Here is a 25,579-nt window from a genome sequence, read left to right as displayed (position 1 = left end):
ACAACCTTAACACAAACAATAACCATAAACATTTTACACTAACAATAATATCACACGTTATTAATAGCCTGCAGGTGCACTAGTTAATTGTTGGTCACTTAGCAACTATACTATACGAGGTCACCCACTGTGGCATGAAAGCTTTTTTGGTCTTAGGGACTGTGAACACTTTTATAACATGATAAATTGTGCTGTTATGAGAGTGAAATTGCGATGCTATCTACACAAGTGTTATTAGAAAAATTGAACCAAAACGAACTTTAGTCAGCCAAGAAAGCACTACAATTGATGCTAGACTATTAACAGTGTACACCAGGCACTCCATCATGTAGAGCAATATACAGTCAACATTATCACTACATGTCTTATCACAACTAATGGAATAATCCTCCCATGAGAACCTAGACCTGCAGCTGTCACATCACCATGGTAACTGACTTGAGTACACTGGGGAGGGGACCAATCAGTGTAGAAACATTAAGTCACATGATCCGAGCACTGATGACGTCATAACATAGCAAAGCAGTCACCACAGCCGTAACATGACATCGCCACCTACCAGTTAACAACTAAGGTGTCAGTGTGGATGTACAGCAGGCAAAGGAGAGGACTAGCTAATACCCCACTGGGGGAGGGGAGGAGGCTGTACCATTTCTCACAAGGGTATCTGAGCTATCTGGTACATGTAAACTGTTGGGTGTAACCTACTGTAACCTACCGTAACCCATTGTAACCTACCGTAACCCATTGTAACCTACCGTAACCCACTGTAACCGTAACCCACTGTAACCTACCGTAACCCATTGTAACCTACCGTAACCCATTGTAACCTACGGTAACCCATTGTTACCTACGGGAACCCACTGTAATCTATTGTAATTTGTTGTGACTACTGTCATCAGCTTTAATCACTTCAAATATTTGTAATTTCCCAGTACAATTTGTTGTGCCATTCAGTTCATTTCCACTGTAACCTAGTAACTTCTGAAGCCAGTTACAAGATAAATTTTCACAACATCTAAATACCTCATATTGTGCCATATCTATGCTTGACCCACTAAAAATATTTCAAAATATTTTTGCTCAAATGCTTGACATAATATTTATGGCCAATCAAAATTTTCACAATACATTTCCTATGTGGAAGCCATACAAGTATACTGTCCATTACAGCCCTTTCCTGAACTTGTAATGGAGCCAAACCGTACGTGTCTGTTGTTGACAACTCTGCTATTACCAATAATCATCTGGTTGGCTGAAATGTTAACTCTGTTGAGAAAAATCCACTTTTAATTTTTAGCTGTTTTCAGGGTTCAGCTCAACGTGAACATTCTATAGTATGGCTATAGCTGTGTGGCCAGACACCACGTTAGATATACACTTCTGCGCTTCAACATGTAGAACTTGGTCTAGCGATAAGCTCTGCTCAAAATCCTGCAAATCAACCAGTACCTTCACCGTGTCCTTGAATATCTTCTTCAGTTTCTTTGTGTGCAATTTAAATGTCTGCACTTCACGCGACAGTTCCATCCTTCACTGTTTACCAATTGGAGTGGCCTAATCATTTTTCTTTATCATGATCATTCATTGTGGCAGTAATTTATACTAAAATTGGTAGAAATTATTTCACTAATAACAATTATTATGTTTTCTTGGCCTGTCCAGCTTGTTAGTTTTGCTGCTTCTTAGAGACTGGCTCCTCAATCGGAGCAGACTTGACAAACTTGATCAACTGGTTATACTGGGCTGGCATGTACTGCTGGAGCACATCAGGTATGATCACTCCTTCATCAGTCTGGTAGTTCTCTAGTATAGCACATATCACCCTGGTTGTAGCACACATTGTGGCACTTAACATGTGCACAAACTCCACCTGGATAGAAGACACACGTGGTTAACAACCTGATGGTGACAACACTCACTTGTTCATTCATCTTCTTCTGACCAAACCTGATTAGTAGTCGTCGCGACTGATAATCAGTACAATTAGAACAGGACACTAATTCTCTAAAAGCTCCTGATCCAGGGAACCACGCCTCCAAGTCTAGTTTCTTAGCTGCAGCATTATCCAGCTCCCCGGACACTATGTTAACAATATGATAGGGTATCCCTAGTGACTGGCAGAACTCCTCAGTTGTAGCTATCATATCATCAAACATATGCCATGACTCATCACCACGGGGACTAGTGATACAAAACTGTTCCACCTAGTAAGGAGTCGTTATGTATACCAGGTGAAGAAGTCATGTATACCAGGTGAAGAAGTCATGTATACCAGATCAAGAAGTCATGTATACTAGGTCAAGAAGTCATGTATATATACCAGGTCAAGAAGTCATGTATACCAGATCAAGAAGTCATGTATACCAGGTCAAGAAGTCATGTATACATGCCTGTAAACCCAGTAGACAAATAATGAACAAAAAAGATTATTGTTGCCCCTAGCAACCTGAATTTTACATTATTTGTAGGTGTCAATATCTAAAGTAACTTCAAGGTTTACTAGGATAGGTCAGTGATATGACATTTTGTAGTTTCCCATACATTATCTACAGTATGTGATCGTCCAGAAGGGGCAGCCATATCTCCTTACATTGACAATGTTCTATCTCATGAACTATATACTCTTAGACATTGACACTTAGGTTGTTAGGGGCAGTGGTTATCATTATGGAATCTGTCTATTTGAAATTTCTTTTATTGTCAAGGAATGGGTTGACAAAGTTTAACCTAATATGGTAAACAACTAAGCCTTCTCACAGGTCCCTAGTAGTAGGATAGCATTCACAGAAAAAGAAGAGTAACATAATGTGTTATAGGACATCACTAAGATCTTCATGAGCAGGATAACAATATAGAGACTTTGAGACTTGGTCCACTATGTAATGGAGTAAAACATCATCTTATATTATAGCATATCCACACATAACCCACAGGTTGAGAGAAGTACATAGTGAACTGCTGAGGTAGTGTATTCACACAGTGTAATATTAAGTTCACCTTTTCAAATTGGTGAACACGGAAAATTCCCCTAGTGTCTTGCCCATGTGATCCTGCTTCCTGCCTGAAGCAAGTAGAGAAGCCAGCATAACGCAGTGGCAGATCAGAGGGTTGTAGCCACTCATTACGATGATAAGCAGCGATGCTCTGCTCACTGGTTGCTATGAGATACTTCTCCTCAACAGTATTGTCTTTTTTAATCTCACTACCCTTGCCGATCACCTAGGTAACCAACACAAGTTACAATGTACAGGTTTTAAGGTGTGTAGCATCTGATAACAAGTAGTTACAAGTCAGCTAACACAGTATAGATAGTTTTAATTAATGAATTAATTGTTGAAAGCTACTTCCATCAACTCAGTAAGTTAAGTCACTAGGTCTAAGTCCTTGTAGGTTAGGTAATCCTAAGGCTGCAGTACATGTTGTTGTCAGACCTTCAGTGCTGGTCACTGTAAAGTGTTAATAATAATAATAATAAAACTGTTTACTATCATAATATGCAGTTACAGGAGCCCATACAAGACACCACGTGGCATTCTTAAATACAAGTAGCTCCTAGTTACAAGCATGGTGTGTACCTTATAAAGCTCCTCTTCATAGTGGCTCAACTGAGCTACTTCCTGCATCACTTCCTTCCTCATGAAGTAGGGCGTGTACAGGGGTGTGTACTTGCGGTCATGTAACATCCTCAGAGCATGTTGGATCAGTGCTAACTCCAGGAACACCATCGGACCTAGTGTGGGAGGAGGAGAGACCATGGGACCACTAACACTATATTGTAAGGATGTACTACTCATATCATACAAAAATTAAAGCACACAAACTGTAAAAAATTTCGGCACTGCAAATTTACGAACACCATACAAGTGACGTTTATTGTTGTTGCCATGTGTTGTTTCCATGGATGAGGAGCACAGATTCCATCACATGCCATTGAATGTTTAAGTGTGTAGTGATGGCAAATTAATAATCAGAAAATTAGCAGTTGGCAGTAAAAGGAAAGAAAAGAGAGCCGGGCATAATCTGTACTGTATGCTTTAGTTTTGTGAAACAACATCAAAGGTATGACAATCACATGTAACTTTGGATTGCAATGCCTACTAGTTAGTCACTACAAGTTTCCATTAAACTGGTCCATAACTCATTCTCCAAAACACTGAAGAGATTGGGGTGCATTATGTAGAGAAAATCATTGTTCTTTTCAGGCAAGATATGCTGGGTGAGAGACATGGATAAGAATCAAGCGACAGAGGAAATGATATGATCATTACATCTAACCATACCTGTAACACTACAGGACACCTTCGGATGTGTCGGTGAACAAGCCACAGCTAGTTAAAGCTCTATATGAAAGCTATTTCAGCTATGATATATTGTGGGCAAATTTCTGAATATCATTTTTTGTATGCATGTTTTATATAAATTACACTGGACTTGTATTAAATGGAAATCTTCCAACCTACAGTACATACAGTGTACCGTATTATTATTATTATTTATGCAAAGAGAAACATCTACTATTAACCCTTAAACCGCATAATCCAGAAAACTGGATTTAAACTAAATAAATATCCATGCTTTGCACAAAGCACTGTAACTTTCGAAGCGTCCATCCTATATGCAATTTACATCATTCTACTTGTGATGTAAAATGATACCTAGGGTTTTACCCTAACGCTAAACGGTGAGGCCGAAACCATAGATAATATAGTACAATAGGGATTTGCAACAGTGACGTCAGTACGGACAATCCTTGTTAAGGGTAGGGACTTTGAGTAGCCATATCTCACTAACTCTACTTTGTTTCTTCTTGAATTTACCTTGACACTTTCCTATTCACTATTAGATTAAGTGAGTGTTATCAAATCACGGCGGTTTGCAGCCAGTTTGTCACGGAACTTTTTCGCTTTGGTTGCTCAGGCGTGCAACCAATAGTTTTTGTGGCGCTGTTACTAAGGATTGTGACAAGGTACGAGAATTTCTTAAGCATCAACTAAGTCCCCAATGACTGAAGATTTGTATAAAAGTTATAGTTTGTGAGGCGAGGCTAATTCTGAGCCCGTAACCTTGCGTAACCAAGACCCATGAAACCTGTAACGAGGATTGTCCGTACATAAAACTATTAGTTCCTACGGAAATGACGTCACTGTTGCGAATCCCTCTACTATATTATCTATGCCAAAACTAGTCGTAAAAATAACTTTTTGGTAAGGAAACACAAAAACTCTTTAAATACCTTTATAAAATGGTCGATAACTAGATGTAGGTTGCTCCTATCACCTTGCAACAGCTTCCATCCAATTCGCCGTTAAATTTTCTATCAGGCCATATATGACTCACGTGAGCAAACCCACAATCAAAATTAAACACGTGGCAAGAATTTTGAAACACGGAGACATGACTTAATTGTCGCTGTTCATCGCTTCATAACAAGTAAGCCATTGTAGTTACAGTGTTCATTAAGCAAGTAGCCCAGTGAGACGGATGCGGGAGTGTCTCCAAATACCGGTCGTCTCAGCTACCAGGTTCTCTTGTTGGAATGTTTGACAAAAGCCACTTGACTTCTATCACCATGCACCACGAGGCGGGAAAGATTCCATATAACGCACACACACAGAGCTCACGTGTACAACCACAATTGAAAATACCTATAGCCTAACCTAGTACAATAAGATAAAACATAAACTTGCTATATTAGAGTCAGTCAGTCAGTCTTCATTCTCGACATCCTCCGGGCGGCGGCGTAGCATTTCAGTCCATTCACTTAACTGCCTCCTTGCTCTCAAGGCTGCTCCCCTGGGATGTCTGTGAGAGATCTGGTTATTCTGTTGTGCTGGCAGCTCAGGTTCTTGCTCAAGTGTTTCCACGTCTGTTGGAGAATGTGTCACTTCCAAGGGATATAGACGTGCAATTGGACGATTAGTGCGTCCACTTGCCGTGCGCAATGTCACTGATCTGATAAATCCATCCTTCCCCTTCACAACTTCTTCAACCACTCCAAGTCTCCACTGGTTTCTAGGACAATCATCATGTATTTGCACCACATCGCCTGTCTTGACTGTTTGTTCTGTGGTGCCTGTTGTGCGGTGCACTTCTCGTAACGAAGTCAGATATTCCTTCTTCCATCGTGATTGAAAGTGCTGTAATAGCAGGCCTTGTCGGTCTATCTTACTTCTCAACTGGTCTGCAGAGTGGTAATCAGGGTCAGATATCTCTTCATCTGTAACATTTGGATGTGGTAGAGGAACAATTCGGCGCCCACACAACAAATGAGAGGGTGTTAATGGCTCAAGGTCTCCAGTGGCAGATGAGAGGTGTGTTAGAGGTCGATCATTGAGCACTGCTTCGACTTCAACAATGGTGGTTTGGAGGACAGTGAGTGTGATAAAGGCATGGCCTAAGATCTTCTTCAGAGACATCTTCACCATTCCAACCAGCCTCTCCCAAAAGCCCCCATACCAGGGAGCTCTTTTGGGAATGAATTGCCATGTTGTGCCCTTGTGCATAAGAGCAGACTTCAGTGTAGGTGACTGGAACAATTCATGTAACTCCTTTGCTGCTGATGTATAAGTTGAAGCATTGTCTGATATGATCAGACGGGGCAATGACCTGCGGGCAGCAAACCTTCAGAAAGCCTGTAGAAAGGTTTCTTCTGTAAGGTCAGTTACAACTTCAAGGTGCACAGCCCGGGTACTAGCGCAGGTGAACAAGCACACATACACCTTATACTCACCGACCATTCCTTCCCTCTTCACGTACATCGCTCCCGTAAAATCAACTCCAGTCACACTGAAGGGAGGGCCATCTTGTACTCTGGCCTGTGGCAGCGGTGATGGATCAGGGACAGGGAATGGTTTTCCAGCAACTCTACGACAGATTACACACTTCCGAAGCAACCTCGCCACTACTCTCCGTGCTGCAGGAATCCAGAAACTTTGCCTCAGAGCAGTCACTGTAGTATCTGTGCCCCCATGTAGTTGAGTGGCATGAGTAGCATACACAATCAAGGCGGTTAGTCTGTGATTGGGGGGGAGAAGATAGGGGAACTTGGTATTGTGGTGAACTGGAGCATTATGTATCCTCCCACCACAACGGAGGAAATTGTCAGAGTCTAAAAACAACCTGAGCTGTCTGACAAGTGGGAGACGTCTACTGGATGTCCGTCCCCTGTGTAAAGAGTGGATTTCCTTCAGGTAAGTTGAATGTTGGCAGCTTTGGATCCACACATTCTGGGCATTACTTAGTTCACTGGCAGTGATCGGTCCTACAGGCTTGGATCCATGTGATTTGATACACTCAATAAATCGCAACACGTATACAGTGATGTACAACAGTTTAGACAGAGTACCATACCTCTCTATGTCAATGACGGCTGCCACAGTAGGGTGCTGATCGCCTTTGGTTGTTTCTTCAACTGGGTCCGGTGATTGCAACTCAGCATCTGTAACAGTAAGTTGAACATTTAGTATGTCAGTAGCACTCCATGTTGGCCTTAATTCTTCATGAACAATCCACTCTGGTCCATGTGTCCACATAGTTGAGGCTTGTAAAGCTGAGAACGAAATGCCTCTAGTTAACAAGTCCGCAGGATTGTCTGCAGATGGACAGTAACCCCACCATTGGACAGGGCAAGCTTTAGTGATTGCTGACACACGATTGGAAACAAACTGCTTCAGTTTCTTATCACTGTTGAGCCAATGAAGTACGATTTGGCTGTCACACCACATATGGACTGAGTTGATCCTGTGATGAATTGACGAACTGATCCAAGTAAACATCTGAGCTGCAGTAGTGGCACCCATCAGTTCTAGTCTAGGAAGTGTGAGTTGTTTCAGGGGGGCCACTCTGGATTTCGAGATCACAAATGATGTTTCACTGCCTTGACGAAAGTATGCCACTGCTCCATAAGCCTTAGTGCTTGCGTCACAGAATACGTGTAGTTCAATTGGAGCATCTGTACTTAATCCATCCTTAAAGTAACACCTAGGAAAGGAGATTGCGTGTAGTTGTCGGAGATCATCTAGAAGGGTCTGCCATTGTTGTTGGCTCTCTGCCGGGAGTGGACTGTCCCATGATAACTTGTTCTGCCATAGTTGTTGTTGCAGTAATTTGGCACTAATCATAACTGGGGACGCAAAACCCAATGGGTCAAAAATCATGGAGGATTGCTGCAACACTTTGCGCTTTGTGGCTGGAGAATTGTCAAGTGGTAAGGCCTTCTGAGAGAGTGACAAATTGTCATTGGCAGTGTCCCACACAAGTCCAAGTGTGTTTATCTGTTTGCCACTATCCATAACTTGATCCTTCTCTGCTGCAGTAGTCAATTGTACACTGTTAGATGCCCAGCTTCTTAAATTAAAGTTGGTGTCAGATAATGCCTTTCTGGCCTCAGTGTAGTACACAATGGACTCTTCTTCAGTAGAACACCCTGACAGAATATTGTCCACATACAGATTCTGAAGAAGATCCTTGGATGTTGTCGAACTACAATGTGTGAGATGACAATGAAGGGCAGCATACAGCATAAATGGCGAGCTGGCCGATCCAAACAGGACAACTTTGAATCGGTATGTTTGAAGTGGGCTATTGGGATCATCAGGACAGCAGGGCCAGAGAAAACGAGTGTAGTCACGGTCCTTGGCGTGCAACTGAACATGTAGGAATGCCTTTTCAACGTCAGCGCTAATACCAAACTTGTGGCAACGGAATCGGATGAGGATAGCTGGTAGTTCTTGTAGAAAGGGAGGCCCAGTTTCTAGACAGTCATTGAGACTTGCCAAATGCTTGGCTTCACGGCTGCTGCAGTCATACACGATCCTGAGCGGTGTTGTTGCTGAATCCTTGTGCACACCGTGATGTGGTATGTAATGGCATGGCTTGGCTAATTCTGAGATTGGTACCTGCTCAATGAATCCACGTCTCAGTTGTTCCTCTATTATGCTGTGGTAAACTTTAAGCATGCCAGTAGTGTTGCTTAGTTTACGAGTAAGGGACCTCACACGTCGTTCACAAGTGGACTTGTTTGTAGGTAGCACGGGGTGGCTGGATTTCCATGGAAAGCTCACAATGTATGTACCATCACTCTGTCGACTTACTGAGTTGTGAAGGTACTCCTGTAGGAAGTCAGATGATTCCTTACTCAGCCCAAAGTGTGTGCTTTCTACTGGAGTGATACCACTTGAGTCGAACAGTGATGCTGAACTAAGATGAAATACACTGGATGCTATAGAGCTGGTGTAGTTGTATAGTGGTCCTGAAAGTAAGTACCCAATCTTAGTCTGAACAGCAGTAGGACCTGGTCCTCGAACTATGGCTTCCTGCACAATCGACCAGTAAGCATCGGCTCCTATAAGCATTGAGATGTTGATTGCATCACTGTCTGAGATTGCATGGTTAAGGTGTAGCCCCTTCAAATATGGCAGTTGCTTAATATAGGAAAAGGGAAGGTTACGGAGTGGCTGAGCGATTCTCGAAGTGACAAGAACATTGATAGGAATCTGAATGCCTTCTGTAGTTTCTAGGTAGATTGTGGCAACAGGAAGAGTCTGGTTGGAAACCTCTGATGCTCCAAATGCAGCAATTGCAACTGATTCTCTTCTTTGAACATTAAGGTGCAGAGAGTTGGCGAGAGTTTGTGTGATAAATGAACGTTGCGCTCCCTCGTCTAGTAATATGTTTGCTTGTGCAGAAAAGTTGTTAGCTCTCACTGTAGCAACAGCTGTCTTCAGAAAGCATACCTTAGTTGGCTGAGGATGTGATATCGTGGAATTTATCAAGTTCTGTGCAGTTTGAGTGGGGGGAGTGGATTGCTGTTCTGAAGTTGGTCTCTGTGTGTTAGGAGGATTCTGTTGGTGATGTGTCCCTCGACACAAGCTGGTATGATGTCGCTCCTTGCAGTGTTTGCAGCGGCCCTTCGACTGACATTGACCAACTCTGTGGTGACCAAGGCAATTAAAACAAAGCTTATCACGCTTGACAATGTCCATGCGTTTAGACTGGTCTGGGATAGTGTCACACTGTGTAGCTGGGTGTGGTCCCTTGCAAAATACACACTTAAGCTTCCTAGGTTCAGGTTTGCTCATGGCTCCTGTGTGAAATGAAGCTGTGGAGTGGTGTTCGTCTGACTGAGATGGAGAAACTAGGGCACCAGCTTCAAGGACTCTTATCTCTGTGGCAATTGATTTCCTTAGCTTGTCAAGGGTCCACTCTAGGCTGCTGTGCTCTCTGGCCAGGTTTTTTCTCACATCAGCAGGAAGTCTCCCTAGTACCATAGGAACTAACAGGGCCCCATAACTCGTTGTTGATTGACCCAAGGCTGACAGACCACGCACATGATTTTCAATGGCATCATGGAAGGCCCTCAAACCAGTTATGTTGTGACTAGCACGTGGCAAGTTCATCAGTGAATGCATATGGGCATTAATGATTCTCTGTTGATCACCAAACCTGTCCTTCAACAGATCTAAGGATTGCTGGTAATTAACACTGGTCAAGGGAAAGCCAGCAATTGCCCTTGCAGCTTCACCTTCAAGGTGTGCCCTCAGATAGTTCAGTTTCTGAACATTAGTCAACACATTGTTGGAGTGTACAGCAGAATCAAAGGAGTCCCAAAATGTCTGCCACTTCAATGGGTCGCCTCCAAATGTGGGTAATGTTAGCTTGGGGAGGCGGCTGACATTCTGGGACATACCAGCAAAGGTGTTAACATACCCCTGAGCCTGAGCGAGATTTGCTCCTTCGTTGGATTCAGTTCACTGCTGTTGTTGAGGGGTGTCAGTCACAGATGCATCTTCATTTGATGGTTGAACAATGGCTGAATGACTTGCTGATTGATCACTAACTGTATGGCTTGATGGCTGATCACTGATAGTGTGATTTGATGGCTGATCACTGACGGTGTGATTGGATGGTCGGTCACTAACCGAATGACTTGACAATTGATCACTGATTGAGTTACTGGATGGTGGGATCATGACACTCTGCGGTTGAAAGGGTAGAGCTTGAATATTGAGTGGCTTTGGTCTGGCCAACACTGCTTTGACTAATGTAATTTTCTCAGCCACATTGAACATTATTTCCTCGGAGTCCAAAATTTCTGATTCAAGTGCTTCTGGATCCTCAATTGTAGCAACAATTTTTGTGTCAAGTTCCGCAATGGTACATTTCTTGGCTTCGAGTTGCTCTAACGATGTTTGAAGGGTGGCAGTGTTTCTCTCATCAGGAGCATCGTTGCTCTCCAGAATGGCGTCAATCTTCCCAAAAATTCGAGTGAGGTGAGCGCGATGAGCTCTTCGTGACGCTCGGAGGTGTGAAACTTCCATCGTCATAATTTGCTTTCGGTAACTGAAATAAAACCAACAAGAACAGAATCAAGATAATGAGTCGCTTGCCTTACTGGGTACCGTTCTCCTTTGCCACGGTACCACGACTTTTAAGCGGCGGGTTAGAAAGTGTAAGGCTAACGACTTGCGACTGGGTCACAGCACCAATGAGACGGATGCGGGAGTGTCTCCAAATACCGGTCGTCTCAGCTACCAGGTTCTGTTGTTGGAATGTTTGACGAAAGCCACTTGACTTCTATCACCATGCACCACGAGGCGGGAAAGATTCCATATAACGCACACACACAGAGCTCACGTGTACAACCACAATTGAAAATACCTATAGCCTAACCTAGTACAATAAGATAAAACATAAACTTGCTATATTAGAGTCAGTCAGTCAGTCTTCATTCTCGACACCCAGTGAACAGTCTTTATGCATGCCCATATTGTGTAAACATGCATTTCCCAAAATTTCTCTGCAGGTTTAAGTATTATCATATAGCTCACTGCCAAACATTGAGCTATGCAGGTAGTAACCATTTGTATAGAAATGTATGAAAAATTGTCACTTAAATTTCATGAGAATATCACATGCACGTGCCTGCATGCATGCACACACACACACATGCACACACACACACACACACACACACACACACACACACAACACACACACACACACACACACACACACACACACACACACACACACACACAACCACTGTATATAATACACTTAATTTCTTATTAGTGCACATCATAACTTACCCTTGAGATAATAACATCGGTTGCCAGCAGTAACAGTAGCTCGTTGAGTATCCACCCCATCGACCATATGAATGAGGTCAATATGTGAGTATTGTCGCTTGGTAACACAGTCTCCCCATCTGCGTTCCTCTTTGTTGCCTGTGTTCTACAAAGGGTAATAATGACACACACACAGAGTAATGGCATGACACAAAAGGGGTAATGGTGACACACACACACACAGAGGGGGTAACGGTGACACACACAGAGAGGATAATGGTGACACATACAGAGGGTAATGGTGACACACATAGTGGCTATTACATACCTAGCTGGGTAGACCCACCAACAACATATACCGTTAGTGAGTCTTTGTGTTTAGCTAGCAAGACCATTTAGAGGAGTATGAGGAATTCACTGCACTTGTTTGGGTAATAACACCATCACATACCACATCAAACGAAAGAATGGTGCCGGGTACATACAGCATGTACGTACGTACCTAAGGAAGAAAATCATGTGATTGTGAGTGTTTGATTTGAATTTGCTCTGATTCATCCCACTGCTAATTTTGCTCCTTAATTACTCCACCCCTACATTCTGCGTGACGCAAACAGTCGGCCACACTGCTATACAAGGTTTTGGACCACATTTTTGCATGGCTAAGAAGTATGGGTGGGCAAGAAGAAACAACCAACCCGTAAACCACCCCCGACGACTAGGGTAGCGTCCAAGCGTACAAGAAGTGAATGCTCTGGTGAGGAGTGTGTCGCATGTCATAAGATTGTGAATGATGACGGTGTTGAGTGCCATGCAGTGGTGCTCTAATTGGGAACATAAAACTTGTACAGGCCTTTCTCAAAATGAATATCTAAATCATCTGGAAAGGTCATATTTTACTGCTCTTCTTGTTACCATGCTCTGGATTACTATACCCAGAATTTTGATTCTCAAGAACCATCAGGTACGTAGACTTTCAGTACGTCATAGAAGAAAAGCTGGCAATGCTGTCAAACCAACTCGATTCTTTATTGTCACATTCCACCAATATAGACACAATATATCTGTACCTCAAAGTGTATCTACCCAACAAGATTTGTCAGAATGATCAAATGGTCAAGGATCCAATGTACCCACAGGAGAAGATCAAAGGAAACTCAATGCTGTGATATATGGTATTTCCGAATGTAACACAGGCACCACAAGATTTGAACGAGATAAACAAGATTTTTGTAAAGTCTTTGACATATGCTCTGCTATTGTTCATTTTAACAACCCAATCAATGTCATCCGTGACACTGTGCGTCTGGGAAAATACTCTAGCGATTCTACATGGCCTAGGCCAGTCATAGTAAAGTTTAATTCTGCTGCCTATGTTTCCAACTTACTAAACAACAAAACGCAATGTCCTAAGGGCATCACTGTGAAACCTGATCTACCTCTGCAGACCAGAAAAATTGAATCATTACTCTTAAAAGAATGATGGCAACTCATACAGAGTGGCCAAGATAGGAAGGCAATTAGGTAATAGTATCCTTCTGGCTGGTAAACTATTTGCCACTGTTATCAGTGATGAATCATGTAATGTGCACCATGTACAGTACTCAGCCACTCACCCAGCCAACAGTGATCAAAGTACCTCCAAGGGTGCTGACAATAACTGACTAGCATAGGGTCAGTACCAGTGTCATAGTTCATCAAACTTTAATCAGTTAACTATTTGCTTATGGAATGCATGTAGTCTGGTTAACAAACTAAAGAGATATATATATATTGTTATAATTTTCAAATTGTAGCTATTACTGAGACTTGGTTAAAGTCATACATTTTAGACTGAAATTTTATCCAGAGGATATAGCATCTTTAGGAATGATCGTCACTCCCGAGGAGGAGGGATTATGCTTGCAGTAAAAGATAACATTACGTCTAAATTGATAGATAAACATGATACTCTGGAAGTCATTGTTGTGTCAGTTTCATGTAGCAATAACAAGAACATCTTTATTTGTCTGTTATATGTTCCTCCTGATGTAGACCAATCACAACATGAAACCTTACTGGAATATTTGTCAACTCCTATCTTGTTATCACCATCTAATTATGAATCAAAATTAATCAGCAACTATGCTAGTTCCAATAACAATCTCATTTACAAATATCCTCTCTTACAAAAAGTGATGGCTTACCACAACAGATGTATTTAGGTACAGACACTGCCACTGTGGAATAGACCGAGAACTTGCACATGCACACACCACACTGATTATGTATCACGCACACCCATAATGATTGTAAGCGTATGTTCTAATTATATGGCACATGACGCATGCGTACTGTTGATCTGTACCTCGTTTTGTCACATGGTGTCAGAAGTGGGATATGGCAGCTACTAGCTACAACGTATCGCTTCAACCTCCTCCTACATTTTGTTTTGACGAACCTGACCAATGGCCCAAGTGGCGACGCAGTTTCGAACAGTTCCGCGTGGCGTCAGGTCTATCCAAGGAGGATGATGTTCGGCAAGTCAGCACGCTCCTTTATTGCTTGGGGGAGGAAGCCGACGATATTTTAACTTCCACCAACATTACAGATGACGACAGGAAGAAATATTCTGAGGTGATGACTAAATTTGACGGCCATTTTAAAGTCCGTAAGAATGTTATTTTTGAGCGGGCACGCTTCAACAGGCGTGAGCAGGAGGAAGGCGAAACTGTAGAACATTTTATTGCCAGCTTGTACCAGCTCTCTGAAGATTGTCAGTATGCCGAGATGAGGAACGAGATGATCAGAGACAGATTGGTAGTGGGAATTCGTGATGTGGCTTTATCGGAGAGACTCCAAACTGATGAAAACTTGACATTGGACAAAGCAAAGAAATTGATTCGACAGAGAGATGCGGTCAGAGAGCAGCAGACCATCCTTAAAAGAGGAGAGAATTCATCACTCAATTATGTGGGGAAAAGACCTTTAGGCCGGCAAGCCAACAGAAGCTCACTGCCGAATTGCTCACGGTGCGGCAAGACTCACCAGAAGAACCAGTGCCCAGCCAAGGACATCACCTGCCATAAATGCCAGCGTCGTGGCCATTTTGGCAAATACTGTTTTTCCAAGACAGTGGCTACAGCATCAGAGGAGAACCTCCCAGATGACTCATCTGAGACATCAGACTCTCACTTTCTAGATGCAGTCTCCGACCAGTCTGCAACAACCACTACCTGGCACATTCGTGTTAAAGTTAATGGCAAAGAAGTGGTATTCAAAATCGATACAGGTGCCGAGGTAACAGCTATATCCAAGGATGTGTACAAGGCCATTGGTCACCCTAAATTACAACGCCCGAGCAAGGTACTCTGTGGCCCCAATAAGCAACCACTGAATGTACTTGGTCGCATCACAGTTCACCTGGTATACAAACAACGCAGTTTACGTCACCACGTTTATGTTCTCGATTCACTTAACCAGAACCTACTTGGACTACCAGCTATACTAGCTCTAAACATTCTATCATGAGTGGATGATCTGAGCTCCACTTCTACCATCCCTTCAGAATTTCCTGACTTATTTCAAGGGTTGGGCACACTGAAGATGGAATATGCAATAAAACTCAAGGGTGAGGCAAAGCCATATGCCCTCAGCACTGCGCGACGAATTCCTATCCCATTAAGAGATAAAGTGGATCATGAGCTCAAACAAATGGAAGCCACAGGGGTTATTAGCAAAGTCAGCCAGCCTACTGACTGGTGTGCTGGAATGGTGGTGGTCCAGAAGAAATCTGGTAACGTATGCATTTGTGTCGACATGAAGCCACTAAACGAAAATGTACTTCGTGAGACCCACCCAATGCCCCATGTCGATGACACCCTTGCACAACTGGCAGGAGCAAAAATCTTCTCAAAACTGGACGCCAACAGTGGGTTTTGGCAGATACCCCTGACACCCAGCTGCAGACATTTCACAACCTTCATAACACCGTTCGGGCGCTACTGGTTTAACAAACTTCCCTTCGGAATTTCCAGTGCCCCAGAAGTGTTCCAGAAACAGATGAGCACCATCCTAGAAGGGTTGCCAGGAGTACTCTGTCATCTAGATGACATTTTAGTGTACGGCAAAGACACAGAAGAGCATGACTCTCGACTGAAACTGGTCTTAGCGAAGATCCGTTCTGCTGGGCTCACCTTGAATCCTAGTAAGTGTGAATTTACGAAAAGTTCTATTACCTTCCTTGGTCACGTCATTAATGAGAAAGGCATATCTGCTGACCCACAGAAATTACTAGCCATAAAACAGATGTCACCTCCTTCAAACGTTAAAGAGCTTTGGAGGTTCATGGGGGTAGTAAATCAGTTAGGGAAGTTTTCCCCAAATGTTGCAGAAACTTCTGCCCCATTACGGAAACTTTTAAGTACCAAGACGGCATGGCTGTGGGGACCTGAACAAGAAACGTCCTTCAGACACTTGATATTCGATCTGACAACTCCAACAATCCTCACCTTTTATAATCCTATGGCGCCCACCAAGATCTCTGCAGATGCCTCCTCATACGGCCTTGGGGCTGTCCTGCTTCAATCAAGCAATTCAAAATGGCACCCAGTTGCATATGCATCACGCGCGATGTCTGACACAGAGTCGCATTATGCGCAAATAGAAAAGGAGGCCCTGGCACTTACCTGGGCTTGTGAGAAATTCAGTTGCTACATACTTGGGAAACATGTCATCCTGGAAACAGACCATAAACCATTGGTCCTACAAACAACTGGATGATCTGCCACCACGGGTGCTAAGATTCTGTCTCAGATTAATGAGGTTTGACTATGATGTTGTTCATGTGCCTGGTAAATATCTTTATACTGCTGATATGTTATCCAGGTCACCACTGCAAACTCCTTCTGATGAGCGTACCCTGGCCCAACAAGCTGAAGCTGAGTACTTCATACAAGCAGTGACACACCATTTGCCAGCCAGTGAACCACACCTAAACACCTATCGCCAAGGACAAGCCAATTATTCAATTGTAAGTAAAGTGATTACTTACTGCCAGTCAGGGTGGCCCCACAGGCTTCAAATTCCAGAGAACCTTAGACCATATTGGGTTGTACGAGGACAACTTAGCTTATACGACAACCTCCTACTTTACGGTAGCCGCATTGTTATCCCATCTACGCTACGCAAGGAGACTTTAGCCAAAATCCATCAAGGCCACCAAGGCATCCAAAGGTGCCATGCCCGCGTAGTGACTTCGGTTTGGTGACCATGTGTCAGTCACGCAGTGGAAACCTATGTGAAGCACTGCTCCCATTGTCAGAAGAGATATGTGCCGCCTAAGGAGCCCCTCATTTCTTCAACACTGCCAAGTCGCCCATGGGACAGAGTAGCTGCAGATATCTTTGAGCTCAACAGCAGTCACTACCTCATTGTCGTAAACTACTTCTCCAGGTATCCGGAGGTATGCCAGCTGCAGTCAACTACCTCAGCTAGTGTAGTCAAAGTACTCAAAGCTATCTTTGCGAGGCACGGAGTTCCATCAGTACTGTTTTCTGACAATGGTCCCCAGTTCAGCTCAACAGCTTTCAAGGACTTTTCCTCCCAGTATCATTTTCAGCAAGTTACCAGCAGCCCTCGATACTCCCAAAGCAATGGGCTAGCTGAACGGACTGTGAAGACGGTCAAAGCTCTTTTGACCGACAATCCTGATCCACATCTAGCCTTACTTAGCTATCGTGCCACACCACTTCCATGGTGCTCAATCAGCCCGGCTGAGTTACTAATTGGTCGTAAGATTGCCACAAGCCTACCACAAACGGATGATCAGCTATCACCAGATTGGCCTTACCTGGCAGCTTTCCGACAAGCTGATAGTGCCCACAAGTCCAAACAGCAAGTTCAGTTCAATCGAAGGCATCGTACCAGGCCATTGCCGGAACTGCCCCCAAGTACTCCAGTGTGGGTGAGGACAGGGAAGCACCAAGAACCAGGAAAAGTAATTGCAAAGGCTAATGCGCCTAGATCATATGTCGTCAAAACGGCTACTGGGAGAAAACGGAGAAACCGGCATCATCTAGCACCCAGGCTTGAGATCTATCAAGACAACAGCAATGAACATTTCAGATTTGACTCGCCAGCTTCGCACACTGTCTCTCCAGAAGCCCTCCCTGCGGCTGAACCTCATCTTGAAGCACCAAGGTCTCCAATCAGGACTCGCTCCATGACTGGCACAGCTGTTAGGCATCCCCGCCGATATACTTGAGAAGGGGAGATGTGGAATAGACTGAGAACTTGCACATGCACACACCACACTGATTATGTATCACGCACACCCATAATGATTGTAAGCGTATGTTCTAATTATATGGCATATGATGCATGCGCACTGTTGATCTGTACCTCGATCGTTTTGTCACAGCCACCTGTGACCAGGACAAAGCCACATTGTTTAACAGCTATTTCTACTCTGTTTTTAATGATAAATATTCAACTGATGATTCCTCAGCTACCACTAATGACATTTCTGGCACTTTAAGTGACACAGTTATCACAAGTGAGGATGTTCATGAAGCCCTAGTCTCCCTTGACCCAAATAAAGCAATGGGGCCTGATGGTATCAGCCCTAAGGTATTAAAATATTGTGCAGACGTCCTCTGTCAACCCATCAGTTATCTTTTTCAGTTAACCATTGCAAACGGTCATTTACCATCTGATTGGCGCACACATTGTGTTATTCCCATCTTCAAGTGTAGGGACCGTGCTACTAGCTATATCTAACTATCGTCCCATATCACTATCGTCCCATATCACTATCGTCCCATATCACTATCGTCCCATATCACTATTATGTATCATTTCAAAGGTTTTGGAGAAGATCATTTTCAATGCATCAATTAACACTCGTTTACCCCTCATCAGTTCGGTTTCCTACCTGGTAGATCTACACTACAGCAGTTGTTATTATTATTTATCTATGAACTATTGGAAGTGAAAAGAACAAACAAAGTATCGGATGTCATTTATCTAGACTTCAAGAAGGCGTTTGACTCTGTTACCCATAACAAGTTACTACACAAAATAAGATCTTTCGGCATTACTGGAACACTATTTAAATGGTTTGAAGCTTATCTTTCTAATCGCTGTCAATATGTTCGTGTCAACAACAGTTACTCTGAGTTACTACCGGTCCTATCCGGGGTTCCTCAAGGAAGTATCCTAGGTCCACTATTTTTTGTTCTATATATAAACGATCTGCCAAACTGTCTACTGTTTTCTAGTGCTTTTATTTATGCCAACGATACCAAATGTTTGAGACACAGAAGTGGTTCTAATGCAACCAAAATGAATCTCCTGCAAAAAGATCTAGATAATCTTTTCCAATGGGGCATAACGTCTGATTCATATTACAGTTTCAGCAAGTTTGCACACTTGCAATTCTGGCTAAAGAACTACAATACTGCTACCTATTTCATTGACAACAAGTCTATTGTTGAGAGTATAAAAGATCTTGGAATAATTATAACTTAACATGGGAGAGCCACTATAAATTAATATCAGGCAAGGCCTACAAAACACTTGGATTAATTCGTAGAAGTTTTTCAGGTAGTGGCTCAGTTGTAATCAGAAGAAAGTTATATATCTCACTTGTTCGCTCGCAAGTCCTCTATTGCTCACAAGTTTGGAGACCTTACCTAATTAAAATCATTAATATGTTAGAAAGAATACAGAGGCAGACGGGCTACAAAGTGGACCCTGAACGATTACCAATCATCATACAGGTCTTGTCTGGTAACTTTACACCTGTTACCATTCATGTACATTTATGAAATGAACGATATTATGTTCTTTATTAAGTCTTACAAGCAACAGTCATCACTACTGAGTATGTCCAGTTTAGTTATTCTAATACGCGTTTTGGTTTATCCGAAAAAATGATCCATCACAGATGTTCCTCCAACATAGCTCGGAACTTTTACTTCCATCGTTTACCATGCATTTGGAACTCACTACTTAAGTCTCTATCTACAAACACCATTAAACACAAACTCTACAACTTCATGTGGGACCATTTCATACAGCAATTTAATGATAGTAATGTTAACAGTTTCCATTACCTTTGTCCCTGCTGCCATTGTTCAACAGCGTCACCATCACCAATATATGAAGTACTATTGTGACTAATTAGTTATAATATAATTAATTTTGTTTTATGTAGTGAGTCACTGGCAGCACTTGCCAGTGACTTTCAGTATAATTTTATGTACTGAAAAACAATAATAAAATACATTAATCATACAACTGAATGTGCACCCAATTATCAATGACGGAAAGGTAAAGTCACCACTTCAGCTATACTCCACCTGTTACCTAGTGTTACAAACAGTACAAGAAACACTGCTCTGAAAACATTTATAAGCTTGGCTAAACCTAACCAATACTGCCAAGCTGTTATGAAGGAAAAGTGAGGCTGGCTTTTAGGTGATATTTTTGAGCAGGGAAGTCCTAACCTCCATGACCCCTACTATACAGACTACAATAAAGTAACATCACTACTGACCTACAAGTGACTATTCTATTAGAGTATTGCAGACTTGTCGCTATTGTTCTCCATGTCGTCACATATAATATTTCACAACAACAAACAGTAGTTGCTAGAAGAGTTCCGGCAATAATAAGTAGTGAAACAAAAAATATAAACTTGTTAAAGTAGGGATTTCCCCTACAGCTATATTGTAATAGCTACTATCATTCATATCATACAGTATAATAGTACTGTATAGTAGGGGTTGGTAAGAAAAGAATTTTTACACCTTAAAAATGGCCTTGCAATAAGTTTTACCCGACAAAACCACCTGGAATGCATTAGTACTGTTATAATGATGCTGTACCTTGGGTAGATGAAGCAAAAAGTCAAATGTTTCGATGTACAGTGAGCTTTAAAAAATTCGAAATTCACCTACATTTCATCTGCCAGCCAGCCTGCTGTAAGACCTGGTAGCGCTAGGTGTACGGCTCCAGAAATTTCAGACAGTCAAGGTAATGACGGCGGATTCATGAATCTGTTGTTCCGATTACGTTCTGTCCACTGCACCATGCTGTTTGCTTTCATCATTCATCCGCTTCTTCGTTCTTCTCGAAGGATAATTAATAGTTGTGGCGCACGCCACAACCCAAACACATGATTTTAACAAAGTCTGAATCCGTGTGCGTAAGATGAGGGTGAACGGGTGTAGTACCCAAGGAGTTGTCTCTAGCATTTATTAATGCTGGGTAGTCGTTTTATGTAGTCTTAATTCTTAATTACCAGTTTAGCTGTTTTTGTGAGGTAGCTAACTAATAATGTCTTTTGAGGGGTGGATCCACCTCGGGATCCAGACTTCTAAAAGCGAGGGTTCCACTCTTATAAAAATCGTCAACATTTATGCCATTAGGCCAGGAAAATTTGATTACTTGTTTCTCATCCACAAAAATTTGGAGGTGGGTGGTCATTTTTTATTATTCATTATTAAAGAAAATACTCCAAGTCAAGCTGTCTGATACTATAAAGGTTAGCTAAGGCCTTTTAAGAACTAGTACTTATGATTTACCACCGTTTCTGAGATGCAAGTGACATTTGCTGTGCTGTTAAACTGATAGCCAATCTTCTTAGCATCAAAATACGTGTGCATGTGATTGATAACAGCAATAATGAAATTAGAGGCGGTGGGGTAAAAAAGGATGTTGGTGGGGATGAGAAACAAGTAATCAAGTTTACCTGGCCTTAGAAATGCAGTTGAAGCCTTTAACAGTTGCTGTAACAACTTTAAAAGACAAAACGATAATTATTTTAGAGGCACTTATTGCGTACAAAGGTAAAAGATAGTTGCTTCAAGTGATATTTATACTATGTGGAAAACAAAAAGAGTATAATATAGCTAGCTAGCTAGCTAGACAAAAAAAAGTAAACAAACTAGCTATTTAAAAAATCAAAAGGAAGTAGGCTGGGGTTGATATAATATACATGCTACAAAAAGTGGAAATATGCTCAAAAATGTTACAGCTGAAATGAGAAATGTAAAAAGTAAGGAAACAAGATTAGACGACTACTTGCTAAAATGAGACACACTTTAATTCCTACTTTTGGCTAATTTGATGTTCTCATTTCAAGATGCTAGCCAAAAGTATAGGCATTGAAGTGTGTCTCATTTTAGCTAGTAACCGTCTAATCTTGTTTCCTTACTTTTACTGCTGGACCATTTCTCATTTCAGCTATAACATTTTTGAGCTTGTTTCCTTACTTTTTGTAGCGTGTATATTATATCAACCCCTACTTCCTTTTGATACTAGCAAATTTTTAAAATAGCTAGTATCATTAAGAAAAGCATATATGTGACCGAATTTGACAAAACAAGGTTTCCACACACATCCACTTTTATGACTTTGAAGCACCATAACTCAGTGTAGGAGTACGCCATTAGTTTCACATTTTGAACTGGTATTCTACAATACTACGGAAGAATTGTGTGAAAATTCTGGTGAATAGCTTACTGAGTAGTCAAGTTACAGTTGGTTAAAGTCAGAAAATTGGTTGTGTGTGGAAGCCTTGTCATATAGCAATACAAGTACTGGGACAACTGTGAATTACTCAGGTACAATGAGTCAGCTCCTGGGGCAGGACTAGTAACCCACAGGAGGCTGTACCATGTCTCACAGGTGAAGGTGTGGGCACCTGAGACCCACCTGGACCTTCCACCCACTGAATGAGACAAGGACAGTTGAGCATTTGCTTCTCCAGTTAATACCAGGTACCCATTGATGTTACGCTTCCCCAGTTAATACCAGGTACCCATTGATGTTACGCTTCTCCAGTTAATACCAGGTACCCATTGATGTTACGCTTCCCCAGTTAATACCAGGTACCCATTGATGTTACGCTTCTCCAGTTGACACCAGGCCACCAGGTCCCCATTTAAACATCTGGGTAGACTGGAGCAATGTGAGTAAAGATGTTTGCTCAAGGAAACAACACACACTACACACAGACAGACAGACCTCATCATTTGATATGGGTACACTGGGGTGTAGCAGATTACCGATCATTGCTAAGTTTTGTATTCTTATGGCTTCAGTTTGTTTACGCTCCTCAGTACACTTCTCCTCAGCTGCTTCTATCATTAACACCACCTTCTTTATTTGGGTCACTGTCAACCCCTAATGTAGCCAATCGGATCACTGTATGAACATCATCACCATGGTTACCTTCAAATCATCTGCTGTCAAAGACTCCAACTTATCAACTACTTCACTAGGGACAGTGTCATCATCCCCGACTGGCTCCTTGTTCTATTAGAAGTGGTGTTAACAAGTTATACTAGAGCAGCTCTTACAGAGGGTTATTATTGTGAGGTCTAAATTTCTGCTAGGCAGCTAAAATAGCCTCTAGAAAAATTTCTGCAGTTGTGAAATCTGTGAGACATGAACGATTTATCTCTGGATACTATGGCAAAGCTTAGGCAAAACTCTCCTCACTAGAAAATATAATATAGTTTGCCAGCAGAAACTTAATTTGTACCTCACACATAATATAACCCGCTAAACAAACTCTCCAAATTAATAGAATACACTTCCATAATAAGGACGGAGATTTTAATTTGGTCTCAACACTCCATACCTCTGAAATAGGGTAACCTCAGACCTCTTAATTGTAGCAAAAAAGTGGATACAGTCAAACCTGTGTATTGAGGTCACCTTGGAACCGACCAAAATTGTCCTGATGATCAAGGTGTCCTAATGATCAAGGTGTCCTGATTATCAAGGTGTCCTGATTATCAAGGTGTCCTGATTGTCAAGGTTCACTGTATACAATTATAAATTCCAGTGTCCATTGTACACGATATACAGGACATCACCTTCATCCTGACCCCGATCTCCTTACTGCATATCCTTTGTAGCTTGTTCCAGTTGTCCGCTTGGAACCTCACTATATGGGGGTGTACATGACAGTATGAACCTCACTATATGGGGGTGGACATGACAATATGAACCTCACTATATGGGGGTGGACATGACAGTATGAACCTCACTATATGGGGGTGTACATGACAATATGAACCTCACTATATGGGGGTGGACATGACAGTATGAATCTCACCATCGAGGGGTAGGTAATGACCTGAAATTTCGTAGATCATCTCTGAAATTATTTCTGAAAGATGAAATATTGCCTTAAATTTGTGCAATTTGAAAGATGAAATTTGACGATCAAAAAGATGTAGCGAATTTTACGGAGTTTGTAATTTACGGATTCACTCATTTTAGAATTACTGAACATTACGGAGATATTTGAACTGAAATTTGTCTTGAAAGATGAAATATGGGCAGTCATCTTTGAAATTTTGTGGACGATTTTAGCTCGTTACCTACCCCTCGCTCACCATATGCAGGTGAACATGACAGCATGAACCGTAAAGCAAAATTTCAATCACATTGACAATGCCTATAGAATCAAATAAGTGATAAGTGTTTTTAATAAACACCCTTGTGCAGGCCTAGCCTTTTGGCGCCACCCCTTCCTCTTTGGATAATAAAGGGTCTATAAACAGGTGTCCATTCTCTTTACACACCACATACGGTAACTATAGCTAGCTCACGTTTTCTCCATTTAGTATCTGCCTCGACGACTTTATCCACGAAGGTCACATCTTTAAACCTCTTGCGCTGATTTTCCCTGATCTTATCCGGGCTCGTATCCGGGTTACCTCCCTTGTCAGCGCGGAATAGTTCTAGATCGAGTACCATGTGTCTTCGTGGAACCGCACGACGAAGAAGGCAGCGAAGATTGATAATTCGAGAGGAATACATTACAGGGTTTTGCAATAGAATTTGTCCTGTTTGTAATTGAATTCGTCGGTTTTGTAATAGAATTCATCGCGTTTGCATAGCAATTCGTCATAAACAAAACGGCTCCAAGAAACTAACCGTTCATTAGAGATGAACTATTTACGCCATGGAGAGTTACACTTGAGACACTCGGAGCTGGTAGTGTCAGCAGTGCTACATGTATCAAGTCAGCTAGCACAAACTTCACGTTTGTGTTATTTTTGCAACTTACAAAGGAACAAGCTAGCTTAAGCATGCTTTTATGCAGCCTTTTTGGCTGTTCCAGGCAAATAATGGCTTGAAAAGCTAGCCAATCTTATAATGAAAATGGACCGCCCGTATGCCCGAGTCCAGGACGGGAAACAGAGTGGAGTGGCCTTAGCTTGCTCGCGAGTGACCACACCCATCGCAAATGGCGTAGCAGAGTTCGGGATTATTATTATTATTATTATTGTTACTGAGCAGACAGCACAGCTGATATGCTCAGGAAAAAAAGCAATCATAAAATGAATTTAGCTACGTAGTTACAAAGATTACAGTTGTATAGGGATGTTGCTGGATAGGCTGTAGAGGAAGAATTATTGCCTTATAAAGAGTTGTTTACTACTGTTGTACTTGAACAAGTTCTTGTAGCAGCTGCTACATCATGTTTTCTCCAGTTGCCATTT

The 25,579-nt window shown here is 42.1% G+C and overlaps 1 protein-coding gene across 3 annotated transcripts; it reads right to left on the bottom strand.

Moving 5' to 3' along the window:
- Positions 1 to 1,008: 1,008 nt before the first annotated feature.
- On the bottom strand, positions 1,009 to 25,275 carry LOC136252644 (serine--tRNA ligase, cytoplasmic-like). 3 transcript variants are annotated; one of them, XM_066045166.1, is made up of 9 exons: positions 24,683 to 24,983; positions 23,942 to 24,012; positions 23,292 to 23,375; positions 23,085 to 23,243; positions 12,093 to 12,237; positions 3,579 to 3,733; positions 3,001 to 3,222; positions 1,923 to 2,207; positions 1,009 to 1,873 (listed from the first exon to the last, which is right to left on the bottom strand). In XM_066045166.1, exons 1-9 carry the CDS (start codon positions 24,891 to 24,893, stop codon positions 1,670 to 1,672), a joined length of 1,536 nt encoding a protein of 511 aa, XP_065901238.1. In that variant the 5' UTR covers positions 24,894 to 24,983; the 3' UTR covers positions 1,009 to 1,669. The 3 variants fall into 3 exon arrangements, with proteins under 3 accessions (XP_065901238.1, XP_065901239.1, XP_065901240.1); XM_066045167.1 differs by lacking the exon at positions 24,683 to 24,983 and adding an exon at positions 25,011 to 25,275 and having other exon boundaries at positions 1,010 to 1,873; XM_066045168.1 differs by having other exon boundaries at positions 1,014 to 1,873; positions 24,663 to 24,981.
- Between the last annotated feature and the right edge of the window lie 304 nt (positions 25,276 to 25,579).

Source organism: Dysidea avara, chromosome 4 (genome assembly GCF_963678975.1).
Source record: "Dysidea avara chromosome 4, odDysAvar1.4, whole genome shotgun sequence".
Classification (NCBI taxonomy): Eukaryota; Metazoa; Porifera; class Demospongiae; order Dictyoceratida; family Dysideidae; genus Dysidea; species Dysidea avara.
Note: the sequence above shows the minus strand (reverse complement) of the source record. Positions and strands in the feature narration are given on the sequence as shown.